At 37.9% G+C, this 13,712-nt stretch overlaps 1 protein-coding gene across 2 annotated transcripts in view; it reads right to left on the bottom strand.

Annotated features, from left to right (window-relative positions):
- TBK1 (TANK binding kinase 1) overlaps positions 1–13,712 on the bottom strand; it is a 51,989-nt gene that overhangs the window by 35,052 nt on the left and 3,225 nt on the right. For both annotated transcript variants that reach the window (XM_047865194.1, XM_047865195.1), the window contains exons 3-5: positions 8,220–8,360; positions 5,001–5,130; positions 1,635–1,816 (exon numbers count right to left, since the gene is read on the bottom strand). In XM_047865194.1, coding sequence (XP_047721150.1) covers positions 1,635–1,816; positions 5,001–5,130; positions 8,220–8,360 — 453 coding nt within the window. The remainder of the gene's footprint in view (positions 1–1,634; positions 1,817–5,000; positions 5,131–8,219; positions 8,361–13,712) is intronic.

Raw genomic sequence — 13,712 nt, 5'->3', positions numbered from 1 at the left:
CTCACCACAGTAAGTGTAGTTACCACAAAGGAAATGAAAGCAAAAATAAACACTAAAATAAAAAGCTTTGCACAACAAAGGAAACCACCAACAAATCGTTAAAGGCAACCTACTGAATGGGAGAAGGTAATTGCAAATGATATCTCTGGTAAAGGGTTAATACCCAAGACATATGAAGAACTCATATGGGGGTGCCCAGCTGGCTCAGTTGGTGGAGCATACGACTCTTGATCTCAGGGTTGTGAGTTTGAGCCCCAGGTTGAATGCAGAGAGGTTACTTAAAATCTTAAAAACAAAAATCAAAAAACAAAAAAACTCCTACAGCTCAACACCAAAAACCCAAAAACAATCCAATTAATAAATGGGCAAGGGACCTGAAAAAACATTTTCCTGAAGAAGACATACATATGGCCAATGCTCAACATGAAAAGATGCTCAACACCACAAATCATCAGGGAAATGCAAATCAAAACCAGGAGATTATCACCTCCTACCAGTCAGAATGGCTAGTATAAAAAGAGAAGAAATAACAAAGGGCCTGGGTGGCTCCCTCGGTTAAATGTCCAGCTGCTTAGGTCATTATCTCACAGTTTGTGAGTGCAGAACCTGCTTCAGATTCTGTCTCTCCCCCCTCAACCTCTTGCATGCATGTGCTGTGCACATGCTCTCTCTGTCTCCCCAAAATAAATAAACATTAAAAAAAGAGGAAATAATAAATGTTGGCAAGGATGTGGAGAAAAGGGAACCCTCAGGTACTGTTGGTGGGATAGTAAATTGGTACACTGTGGAAAATAGTATGGCGGTTGCTCAAAAAAGTAAATGTACTTACTTTAAAGTATATTTTCTTAACTTTTCCAAACGTTATACTAACTTCACACAAACACACCAACACAAACAGTTTCAACACAGGGCTTTTCTAGCTTTCTAGAAGTTTAAGTTAGATCTTTTCAAAAACATTTCATTTTTGTGTGCTTCTATTAATGGTCCTGTCTTTCAATAACCAATCTCCCTGAATAGAATCTTCTGCTTCAAAATTATAATGAATTTTGCTCTACAGGGGATATTATAACAAGCTTGTAATATATTAACTGCTCTGATCCAAAAAAAGGAGCATTTACTAGCTAGATGCTTCTTAAGTGTACATACAGCTTTTTTCTTTTAATATAGATCCACAGCATTACTAAATTAAAGAACCTAAGAGTATTAAAAACTTGTAAGAATTTTTTTTAAGTTTATTTCTTTATTTTGAGAGAGAGAGAGAGAATGCGCAAGTGAGGAAGGGGCAGAGAGAGAGGGAGAGAGAGAGAATCCCAAGTCGACTTTGCTGTCAGCGCAGAGATTGACATGGGGCTCGAACCCATGAACCGTGAGATCATGACCTGAGCCAAAGTCAGACGCTTAATCAACTGAGCCACCCAGGTGCCCCTAAAAGTCATGTAAGAATTTTCAACAGAAAAATAACAGCATCCTTAGAAGCCAATATCTAATTCCCTCATTACACACCAAATTCATTAGAATAAAAAGTTTAAGTTTTGTCCTAAAAGTTACTAAGACACTTTATAGTAAACTGGTTAACCAGTTACTTGTATTTATAACCTATTCATCTTTAAATAAATTACTGATGCATGACTTACCAAATATTCTTCTGTGCCATACAAAGAAACAAACTGTTCATCATCTTCTAATTCTCTAGCTGCACCAAAATCTGTGAGTTTGTACACAGACTGTCCATCTTCCCCTATAACACGCATGATGTTTCCTGGCTTGATATCACGGTGCACTATGCCATTCTCTCGTAGATGGTTCATTCCACCCACTTAATAAAACAAAGGAAATCATAATGTAGGCATCTGTGTGTGTGCATCAAATTCACTGACATCATTCACTCGTATTCACTCAATATGTTTTTCCATAAGTTGGTCCAAAGTCATTTTTACCAAAGAAGAAATAGACAGTATTTATGTTTATGTTATCTCATATTTGAGTAATAAAAAGTTTTAGAATAAGGATCAATATGGCCTAAGGAAGAGTGCAATCTCTCTTAATTAAATATTATCAGGAAAATGGAACAAAATGATCTTAAGCATATGACTTCCTGAATTACTTTTGATTACATACATGTGGGCAATCTGCCTAAACTTAAAAATAATGATTCCTGAGAAAGATACCACTCTTTCATCATAGTTTCATATTTCTTTACCTTGGGGAAAGAATTCCATAAAAAAGTAAACTGGACTCAATACATAAAACAGTAAAAAAGTAACAGAGGCAAAGTGTCAGACTAGCTTCCAAGAATATTATTTCTCATATGCTTAAAGCTATTCTAAAAAGGCCATTTTCCTTTTTTTTTAAGGGTAGAGGTGGCTACAATGCTGAAATTAACCTGTTTTGGGCGGTAGGCAGTGCCCCTAAATGCTAGTTTGAAACATCTGCAGCTGACAGATGAATGCCCAAATATAACCTATGAAAATAAGTTTAGAGGTATCACATTTCATTATGAAAACTCAGGGCTACCAGTATACTTGGGAAGTCATCGATTATCTATAACTTCTACTAGGTTAAACAGGCTGCAGCAATAGATTTTCTCTCATTTTATCCTCACGGAAAGAATCTCTACACTGCTTCCAATGCCAAGTTCAAGAACTCCCACTAACCTTATGCCTTCTTTATCACTGGGCTTTACTCATTCCTCAAATACTGATTCATTTCTCTCCAAGAAGATATTATTCTCTTCAGTTGCTATGTATAAATATTTATATATTTATATTTATTTATATTTTTAAAATAGCTTTCTTGAGGTAAAATTCACATATAAAATTCAGCCTTTTAAAGTATACAACTGAGTAGTTTTCAGAAGAGTCAAAGTCAAACAACCATCACTAGTTTCAGAACATTTTCATTATGTCAAAAAGAAACCCCACACCATTAGCAGTTACTCCTCAACTCTGTCGTCCCCTCAAACCTCTGGCAATGACTAATCTGCTGTCTCTATGGATGTGCCTATTCTGGACATTTCATATAAATGAAATCATATAAATATTGTGACCTTTTGTTGTCTGCCTTCCTTCACTTAGCAAAATGTATCCATGTTACAGCATGTATCACTACTATATCTCTCTGTTTTTTTTAACGTAAGCTCTAGGCCCAACGTGGGGCCTGAACTCATAACCCCAAGATCAAGAATCGCATGGTCTATCACCTGAGCCAGCCAGGCACCCCTATGTCTTTTTTATGAACAGATAATATGCCATTGTATAGATATACCACATTTTGTTTATTCATCAGTTGATGGATACTTGGGCTCTTTCCATTTTGTGACTATTATGAACACTCGTGTCCAAGTTTTTGTGTGGATATGTTTTTAATTCTTTTAAGTAAATATCTAGCAATGGAAATGCTAAGTCATATATTTAATCTTTGAAGGAACTGCTAGACTGTTTTCCAAAGTGGCTGCACCTTTTTACATCCCACCAGCTATATAAAGTGCTCCAACTTCTTCCCATCCTTGCCAACACTTTTGTTTTCTTTTTGATTTTGGCTATGCTATTGGGTATGAAGTGGCATCACTTTGTGGTTTTCATTTGCATTTCCCTACTTACTTATTTTTCTCCATTGCTCATTTTTAAATTGGGTTATTTGTCTTTTTATTAAGTTGTCAGAATAAAAGTTCCTTATTGGGACCTCATCAAAACAAAAAGCTTCTGGACAGTGAAGGAAACAATCAGCAAAACTAAAAGGCAACCGACAGAATGGGAGAAGATATTTGCAAACGACGTATCAGATAAAGGGTTAGTATCCAAAATCTATAAAGACCTTATCAAACTCAACACCCAAAAAACAAATTATCCAGTGAAGAAATAGGCAAAAGACATGAATAGACACTTCTCCAAAGAAGACATCCAGATGGCCAACCGACACATGAAAAAATGCTCCACATCACTCATCATCAGGGAAATACAAATCAAAACCACAATGAGATACCACCTCACACCTGTCAGAATGGCTAACATTAACAACTCAGGCACAACAGATGTTGGCAAGGATGTGGAGAGAGAGGATCTCTTTTGCACTGTTGGTGGGAATGCAAGCTGGTGCAGCCTCTCTGGAAAACAGTATGGAGGTTCCTCAAAAAACTAAAAATAGAACTACCTTAGGACCCAGCAATTGCACTACTAGATATTTATCCAAAGGATACAGGTGTGCTGTTTTGAAGGGACATGTGCACCCCCATGTTTATAGCAGCACTATCAACAATAGCCAAAGTATGGAAAGAGCCAAAATGTCCATCAATGGATGAATGGATAAAGAAGATGTGGTATATATATGTATACATACAATAGAGTATTATTCGGTGATCAAAAAGAATGAAATCTTGCCGTTCGCAACTACATGGATGGAACTAGAGGGTATTATGCTGAGTGAAATTAGTCAGAGAAAGACAAATATCCTATGACTTCACTCATATGAGGACTTTAAGAGACAAAACAGATGAACATAAGGGAAGGGAAACAAAAATAATACAAAAACAGGGAGGGGGACAAAGCATAAGAGATTAATAAATATGGAGAACAAACAGAGGGTTACTGGAGAAGGTGTGGGAGGGGGGATGGGCTAAATGAGTAAGGGGCATTAAGGAATCTACTTCTGAAATCATTGTTGCACTATATGCTAATTTGGATGTAAATTAAAACAAATAAAATTAAGCATTACGTTGGGAAAAAAAAAGTTCCTTATCAGACACATGATTTGCAAATATTACCTCTCATTCTATGGGTTGTTTTTTCACTTACTTGATGTTGTCCTTTGAAACACAAAGTTTTTAATGTTGACGAAGTTCCAATTTATCTATTTTTTTCTTTTTGTACTTGTGCTCTTAGGGTCAGATCTAAAAGAGCACTGCATAAAGGTCTTTGGTTTTGAATAGGAGATTACTTTTTAAAAATTCTTGTATGATTAAATTGTATTTACACAGATCTATAAAATCATGTAAACAAACGTACCCACGTCTCGCAAAACAATTAAAAATTCAGACTCTGGTAGTCCATAGGCATTAGATGGCTCTTCTAAAACAGTGTATAAACTTCCGCATGGACAAAATTCCATAATAAGTACTTTATGTCTTGTTGTTGTCTGAAAAAAAAAATCACTGATTGGGACTCAATATAAAAATAAGTTTTTATTATATGCCAATAGTCATCTAATTTCACTTCAATGTGGAATTTATTACAAATGATGAAGGCACTGTGAACTGCTTTACCTGGGATTTGTTAAATATTTACTGACCATACACATATAACAATCAACATCTTGTAAATTCCTACTGGATTTATTTTTGAAGATAATGAAAGCTGGCTAAATCTGAATTAGAAAAATCACTGCTACACCGTTATAATGGTTCTTTGAAACCTGTCTTTAATTTCTAATACATAACAGTACATTCAGGACACTAATCTTCTAACAAATCTCTTAACACCTGAAATTCTTCTCAGGACAAGTACTTTTACTTCAAGGAATAGAGTTCTAGCCTTAAAAACAAAAAGATGGCAGAATGGCTGAGTGGTCCCTCTTGTAGCAAAGTGCTACTCTGCTCATTTGTTTTAAATGTTGATTTTCATGTACCACCGACTGTAAGATATACCAACAATTTCATAACAGCTTCAGAGGGAAAAATAATTCATAACAATTCATAAACAATTTCGTAACAGCTTCAGGAACTTGAAAATGTGATTATGTCTTAAAATCCAGTATTTATCTCTAATTTTGTATCCTTTTTTTTCTTTTTTAATGTTTTAAAATGCATTATTTTTAAATTATTTTTAACTTTGTTGTTGTTTTTTTTTTTTAATGTTTATTTTGAGAGCGCGCAAGTGGTGAAAGGGCAGAAAGAGAGGGAGGGAGAGAATTCCAAACAAGCTCTGCACTGACAGCTTAATCTCACAAACTGTGAGATCATGATCTGAGCCAAAATCAAGAGCTGACACTTAACCGACTAAGCACCCCAAGACTGTTGTTTTTAGACAATGAAATAATATATCTTGATTGTTGAAAATCTGGGAAATATCCATAATTCCATCACCAGAGATAATTACGCTAATATTTTGGTGCACTTCCTTTTAGCCTTTTTCCTATATATCGAACCACACTATAGACACATAACACTATTTATACATGACACTACCGTACATTCAGGATCATACTGCATGTATGTTTTAATCCTATTTTTCTCATGTAATATTATACACAAACATGTTCCCAGATGATTCAAATTTTGGTAAACATCTCTTTTCATTACTGCTTAACTACTGTGTGGCAAAGAATAAATTCTACCCCAAGAAAGGTCAGGGCTTTGTCTGCCCTTGGCAACTGGGAGGTGATCACTAGACCTCTGGAGTATCTTGTGTGCCAGAAGTGTCTTTCTTTGGGAGCTCTGGCCACATAACAGTCTAATAATGTAATTTATAATGGGGGTTTTAGGATGCACACATCCACTTCAACTTCCAGAGGAAATGGAGACTGAAAGGGTTGGCCTGAAACTCTGGAAAGGGCTAAAGACGAAAGGGCAGCCATGTAGGCAGTATGTGATGGAGTCCCAATAAAAAGTGTAGACATCAAAAGCTCTAGTGAGTTTCCAAGGCTAGCGACGCTCTGTGCATACTGTCATACATCAAGGCCAGGAGGGTAATGTATCCACGAGGACAAGGAAGACTCATGTTTGGAATCCGCCTACGAATTTCTTCCTGTGACTAGTTCTAAGTCGTATCCTTTTCGCTACAATAAAACGAACTGTAAGGATAGAGCTTTCCCAAGTTCTATGAGTCCTTCAACCTTCTAGCAAATTACCAAACCCGGGGACAGTCACAGGGAGCTCCAGACTTGACCCGGTCAAGTGATGACCAAATAGCCTCAGGGACCCCTGAGTTCACAGCCAGCGTCTGAATAAGCACACTCTTGTGGGGACTGTTCTCTCCAACTGTGCAGTATGCCAAACTCTTCTGCAGCAGCTGGGGTCAAAAAGTCTTGAACAGAGGAGGCAGTCTGAAGGGCTATGCTCTTAGCATGGAGTGTAGCAAACCGAGTAACTATCTATCATATATTCTAACTTATTTAACCATTCTTTATTATAAACAGGGCAGTATGAACATCTTTGTCCATAAAACTGTAATTTACATTTCTGATTAGTTCCTAAAAGGAAGTACTCACTAAAAATGAAATCACTATTATAAGGAATATAAACTGCCAAACTATTATTCAAAAGGTGTGATTTTATTGATTACCATGTCTAAGGGGATTAAACTAGATTTCTATTTCCATTACTTCTAATTTTCCTAACGACATTCTTATTTTCATTGTTTCTCCCTAAAGTCAGTCCTATCCTTAACATACTGTATTAATACATATAGTATATACGCTCTATGTTATATAAATTTCTGGATTCCTAGGATTTTTATCCTTTTACAAAGCCTTCTTTGTATTGACTCGTTACTTTAAGAATTATGTTGATTTAATGGGGCACGTGGGTGGCTCAGTTGGTTAAGTGTCCAACTTCAGCTGAGGTCATGATCTCAGGGTTCGTGGGTTTGAGCCCCGCATCGGATTCTGTGCTGACAGCTCGGACGCTGGAGCCTGCTTCGGATTCTGTGTCTCCTCTTCTCTCTGTCCCTCCCAACATTGCACACTCTCTCTCTCAAAAATACATAAACAGGGCGCCTGGGTGGCTCAGTCGGTTAAGCGGCCGACTTCGGCTCAGGTCATGATCTCGCAGTCCGTGAGTTCGAGCCCCGCGTCGGGCTCTGTGCTGACAGCTCAGAGCCTGGAGCCTGTTTCAGATTCTATGTCTCCCTCTCTCTGACCCTCCCCCATTCATGCTCTGTCTCGCTCTGTCTCAAAAATAAATAAACGTTAAAAAAAATTAAAAAGAAAAAAAGAAAAAAAATACATAAACATTATAAAAAAAATAGAATTATATCAATTTAACTTCACTTAGTTTTTGGCAAAATGCTGGTAACCATATTCTATACTCTTATTTCTTATGCTACCTTTTCTGATTCCATGATACTTCCATCGTTATATCTCCTCAAGAATCTTTGAGAACACAGTATTGGGTTATATGAACTGTAATTTTCACCATTAACAAAAAACTCATTGTTCATAAAACATTTTTTTATATTGGGTCATTTCTAAACTGCAATAACTACAACAAATAAAGTGTTACTACTTACCTCCTCTTCAATAGCAAATAATTTGACAATATTTTTGTGATTGAGTTTTTTTAACACTTCAAATTCTCTCATTTGAACATCCACTGGACGAAGGAAGCTTATGTTATTAAATACTTTGATAGCAAATAAGTCACCAGTTTTCTAAAAAAAAAAAAAAGAGAGAAAGGTTTTATTTAAAATATAAAATATAAACATTTAAAATATAAAATATAAATGTTTTATTTAAAATAGAAAATATAAATATTAAAATATAAATAAAATATAAATAAATAAAGCTGCCATCAGAACTAGATAGCAATTTATCTTTCTTATAGAACACCTAAATATATATATATTTTAAGTTTATTTATTTTTGAGAGAAGGGGAGGGGAAGGGGAAGGGAGAGAGAGGGACAGAGAGAATCCCAAGCTGCCAGCACAGAGCCCAAGGCAGGGCTCGATCTCACGAACTGTGAGATCATGCCCTGAGCCGAAATCAAGAGTCAGATGCTCACCAGTGGAGCCACCCAGGTGCCCCATAGAACAGTTAAATATTTTTAAGCATAGGTAATTCTATTAGGGCTCTTCACTTGTTTTTATTTTTATTTATTTTATTTTTTTGAGAGACAGCAAGTGAGTGAGGGACAGAGAGAGACGGAGAGAGGGGGAGAGAAAGAGAGAGATTGAGAAGCAAGGCTCACCAAAGCGGAGCCTGAGCTCACCTGATGCGGGACTCAAACTCAGGAACTGTGAGATGGTGACCTGAGCCAAAGCCAGGTGCTTAATGACTGAGCCACCCAGGCACCCACTTCACTTGTTTTTAAAGCTAACATCAGTCAATCAACTGCTCCAAATTTCTTTCAAATAGTATGCTTTGGAATGAAGAAAAGGCTATTTTCTTTCATATTAAAACACTTCCAGAGGTGTCTGACTGGCCTAGTTGGTATAGCAGGCAACTCTTAATCTTGGGGTCATGAGTTCAAGTCCCATATTGGGCCTAGAGCCCACTTAAAAATGAATGAATAAATGAATGAATGTTGGGAGAAAAAAAAGCTTCTGTTATGATACATGAGGCAAAGATAGTCCTTCACATGTAAGAAAAAAAGAGCTTTAATAATACCAAATGTGAAAGTATATTTTAGATAAGAAAGTGGGGGCGGAGGGTGCCTGGGTGGCTCAGTCAGTTGAGCATCCAACTTTGGCTCGTCTCATGGCTTGTGAGTTCGAGCCCCGTGTCAGGCTCTGTGCTGACAGCTCAGAGCCTAGAGCCTGGAGCCTGTTTCAGATTCTGTGTCTCCCTCTCTCTCTGCCCCTCCTCCACTCACACTGTGTGTGTGTATCTCTTCCTCTCTGGCAAAAATAAATCAACATTAAAAAAAAAAATCAAAAAGAAAAAAAAAGGGGAACTCACAAGGGTTTCTCCTGGGCCTCATAATTTAAAAACTAAACAAAACAGAAAAAGAGAGATTGACAACCACATTCCACATAGGAAATTTCATTAGGATCTCAAAGTAACGAAATTAATTGTTAAGAAACACCCCCTCTATGCAACACTGTGTGTGTGGATGTGCGAGTGGAAGTAGGAGTTGGAGTCGGTCGGGTTCAAGCAGAGTATCGTCATTGGATTGCACCACTGCTGCCTTGGAGAACTTTCTGCGACTTCACCTAGATGACAAGGGCAGATTGTTTCTTCACAAAGCCTTCTCTTACAGGATCAAAGGTATTTCCTTTTCTCTGTGGATGTACCTGCAGCACCCACTCTCACAGCACACTGAAGTAGATTACACAGAAAATGACAATGCACGGTTCTGGCTGGAAGCTTCATTTCAGATACACATTACCTTATGTTCTTCACATTAACCTGACTTTAAGCTCTCTTCCAGACCCTCCCATCTCCTTCCAATCACTCTAATCTAAGCAATCTACTTGGTGGTCAATCCAGATTCTCTGAGTTAAATCTTACTTTTCCCATAATGCAAGGTTGAACTTCCCTGGAGCAAGTGGAAAGATCATTTCCTCTTTGACTTTGGGGTTCGAGCACCACCTGCCTAAAGATATTTCATGGCTTCCCATCTGTCAGGATCTCTGTGCTCTCTCTATAGCTTTCCCACTGCTGACAGCCATGATCACCTCAGAACCTCATGATCTTTTTTTTTTTTTTAAGGTTTATTTATTTTGAGAGAGAGAGAGAGAGCACGAGCAGGAGAAGGGCAGAGAGAGAGACAGAGAGAATCCCAAACAGGCTCTGCACTGCCAGTACGGAGCCCGATCTCACCTACCAGGAGATCATGGCCTGAGCCAAAACCAAGAGTTGGATGCCTAACTGACTGAGCCACACAGACACCCTAGAACTTCATGACCTTTTTCTCACCTCAGAACCTCATGATCTGTTTCTCACCTCAGAATCTCATGATCTTTTTTTCTTTTTTTTTTTTATTTATTTATTATTATTTAAAAAAAAAAAATTTTTTTTTCAACGTTTATTTATTTTTGGGACAGAGAGAGACAGAGCATGAACGGGGGAGGGGCAGAGAGAGAGGGAGACACAGAATCGGAAACAGGCTCCAGGCTCTGAGCCATCAGCCCAGAGCCCGACGCGGGGCTCGAACTCCCGGACCGCGAGATCGTGACCTGGCTGAAGTCGGACACTTAACCGACTGCGCCACCCAGGTGCCCCTGATCTTTTTTTCTTAAAACCATTTAACTGCTTCACAATCTCTCTTCAAGATCACTATTTGGAGACCACCATCTATGTGCCGTGATCACAACTCCCTAACCCTTGTCCTCCCTTCACACCAAAGACACATATATTTTTTCCCAGAGAAAATGTCCACTGACCATTTTCAGACAATATGAAAAGAGAATAACAACTGAACCACAATCAAATTACAGTTTTTCCATTTGTTCAACCAGAGTAAGAACACTGCCAAATCTATACGACCCAACATGTACCACCAAGATTTTGCTTGAGGATTCCTGTCTTCAATGTAGTCTAAAATTAGGAGAATCCTATCAGAGGAGCAATCAGGGAAAATAATATAATGTTGCAAAGTGCCCAGAGTTCAAGGCTAGCATTTTGCAAACTTCTGTAGTCTATATCATAACTGTGAGATTATTGGCACAACAGTTGGGAATCTATTGTTTTCCATTTATTCAACTGCACAGTTATCTATCATTCACTGTCCCTAAGTCAAAGGGAATATGAATAATATTTAGAGATCTATGTGTATATATAAAGTTGACCTCAGAAAGACATGAGGGTTAGAGGCATCAACCTTCCATGTGGTCGAAATTCCACGTATAACTTTGACTCTCCAAAAACTTAACTACTAACAGCCCACTGCTGACTGGAAGCCTTAACAGAAACATGTATTTTGTATGTTATGTTTCTATAACATACGTTGTACGTTACATTCTTACAATAAAGTAAGCTAGATTAAAGAAAATGTTACTAAGAAGTCATAAGGAACAGAAAACATATTTCCAGTACTATACTGTACTTATTGAAAAAAAATCCATGTGTCAGTAGACCCACACAGTTCAAACCTATGGTGTTCACGGGTCACTTGTACACACATATGCAGATCACCACATCCTTCCTACAGCTCTCTTCCCTTTAACTCCCCCATGGGTATCTCACACACACACACACACACCCGTCACACACATTAGTAACTAAAAGCAACTCCATGAAAAAGACAAAGTAGGTAACATACTCTGAAGGACAAATAGTAAATTTGGAAACCTTGTCATTCTAGGCAATAACATGAAAGGGCTTACCTAATATCATGGTTAAAAAATCCTCAAGCAGTTATTAAAAGCAAGTAGGATTTTCAGGTATAGCCCTAATTCTTTGAAATTAATGTCACTGAGAACAAACACGGTTTCTTAAAATATATCCCTGGGAAGAGTATTATGGACTGAATACTAAACTGAGTCTTCACAATCTTTTAATTCCTATGCCTCTCAAATCCTTATTTTAGGCTTTCTGACTATATTGGATAAAGTACATTTTTGTTTCCTTTGAGGAAGAATTTGGGTTGTTTTAGGGTAGTCTGATCTGTCCTCATTCATTCATTCAACATTTACAGAATGCCTACTATATATAGGAACTTAAAAGGAGGACACTGAGTATCTAAGTAGGGAAAGAGGACCAGAATCAATGAAATATTTACGAGCACCAGGCACTTTAAATATGCCTCACCCAATCTCTATCACTATTGACTACCTATCATTCCATCAGTTTCCAACTGACAACCCTTCTAATGGCAACCTTGCTACTAAACCCAAAGCTCTCTGTGGGAAGGAACTGTGCATCATTTGCAGTTATGTTCACCAGGTTCATCACAGTGCCTGTCACATACCAAGTGACTATTAAAATCTGTTAATGTGGGTCACAGGAAGACAGACAATCAGATGTAGTCTCAACGCTAAACCTTGTGTCGCCACCCACTTCTTCTTCTTGGCACAGGGCACAAAGCAAAAACAATTTCTAGGATAGGAATACCCAAAGTTGATCACAATGGACACAAAGACAACAAATTTGATCAAGGACTCAGTACCAGTGGGTAATTCTGGAAGAGAGAAAAAGGCTAAAAGCTCTCTGTAGGACACTTCTGATTCATTCTCTATGAACCACAGAGACTGTTTACAGTCATAATCTCTCCCCAGAGGGAACAGTCCCTCCCCTCTGAATGCTTATCTCACTGTTACTGACAGAAATGACTGGTAATCACCAAGGCTACAGGAAAATATGAAGAAATTCCTCCTTACTAAAATACTTAAAGCTCTGGTTTCTCAAAATAAGAATTTAAAAGGCTCTGAAAATCAAGCTCAAAACAAATTCAAAGTGTTGAAAAATTAGTGGATTATTTGCATTATAAAGGAATTTTCTACTTCAGCTTCCCTCCCAGAACAGCTCTAATGATCTTTAATTTCTTCAACTTCTTTATTTTCTAATTTTTAAAAATTAGCATTTATTTATTTTTGAGATAGAAAGCGTGTGTTCGAGCAGGGGAGGGGCAGAGAGAGGGAGATACAGAATCTGAAGCAGGCGCCAGGCTCTGAGCTGTCAGGGCAGAGGCTGACGAAGGGCTCGAACCCACAAACTGTGAGACCATGACCTGAGCCCAAGTCCGATGCTTAACTGACTGAGCCACCCAGGTGCCCCTTACATTTCTTCACTTTAAATTATATTAATTATCTTTAATTTCATCCTCCAATATCGAATCTGACAGAAAATCTTTTTGGTTCTTGAAGTGCCTCCAAGATTAGCCCTCTTATTCTATTTTCACTTCCACTAACAAGTTCTGGCTACCTCATACCTTTTAAACGTGGACTCCTTGCTGATAATCTCGTTTGATTCTAAGCTACCTTGTAGGGTGCTGTTTACCAGGGCGTGAAGCTATAGGACAGCATATCAGCATCATCTGTGGATTCCCCTCAAACCCTACATCTGCCTCCCAGTATTTCTCCCTCATCTGTAGTCCAGTCCGGTACACCGACATACCCAACT

This window comes from Prionailurus viverrinus, chromosome B4 (assembly GCF_022837055.1).
Source record: "Prionailurus viverrinus isolate Anna chromosome B4, UM_Priviv_1.0, whole genome shotgun sequence".
Taxonomy (NCBI): Eukaryota; Metazoa; Chordata; class Mammalia; order Carnivora; family Felidae; genus Prionailurus; species Prionailurus viverrinus.
Note: the sequence above shows the minus strand (reverse complement) of the source record. Positions and strands in the feature narration are given on the sequence as shown.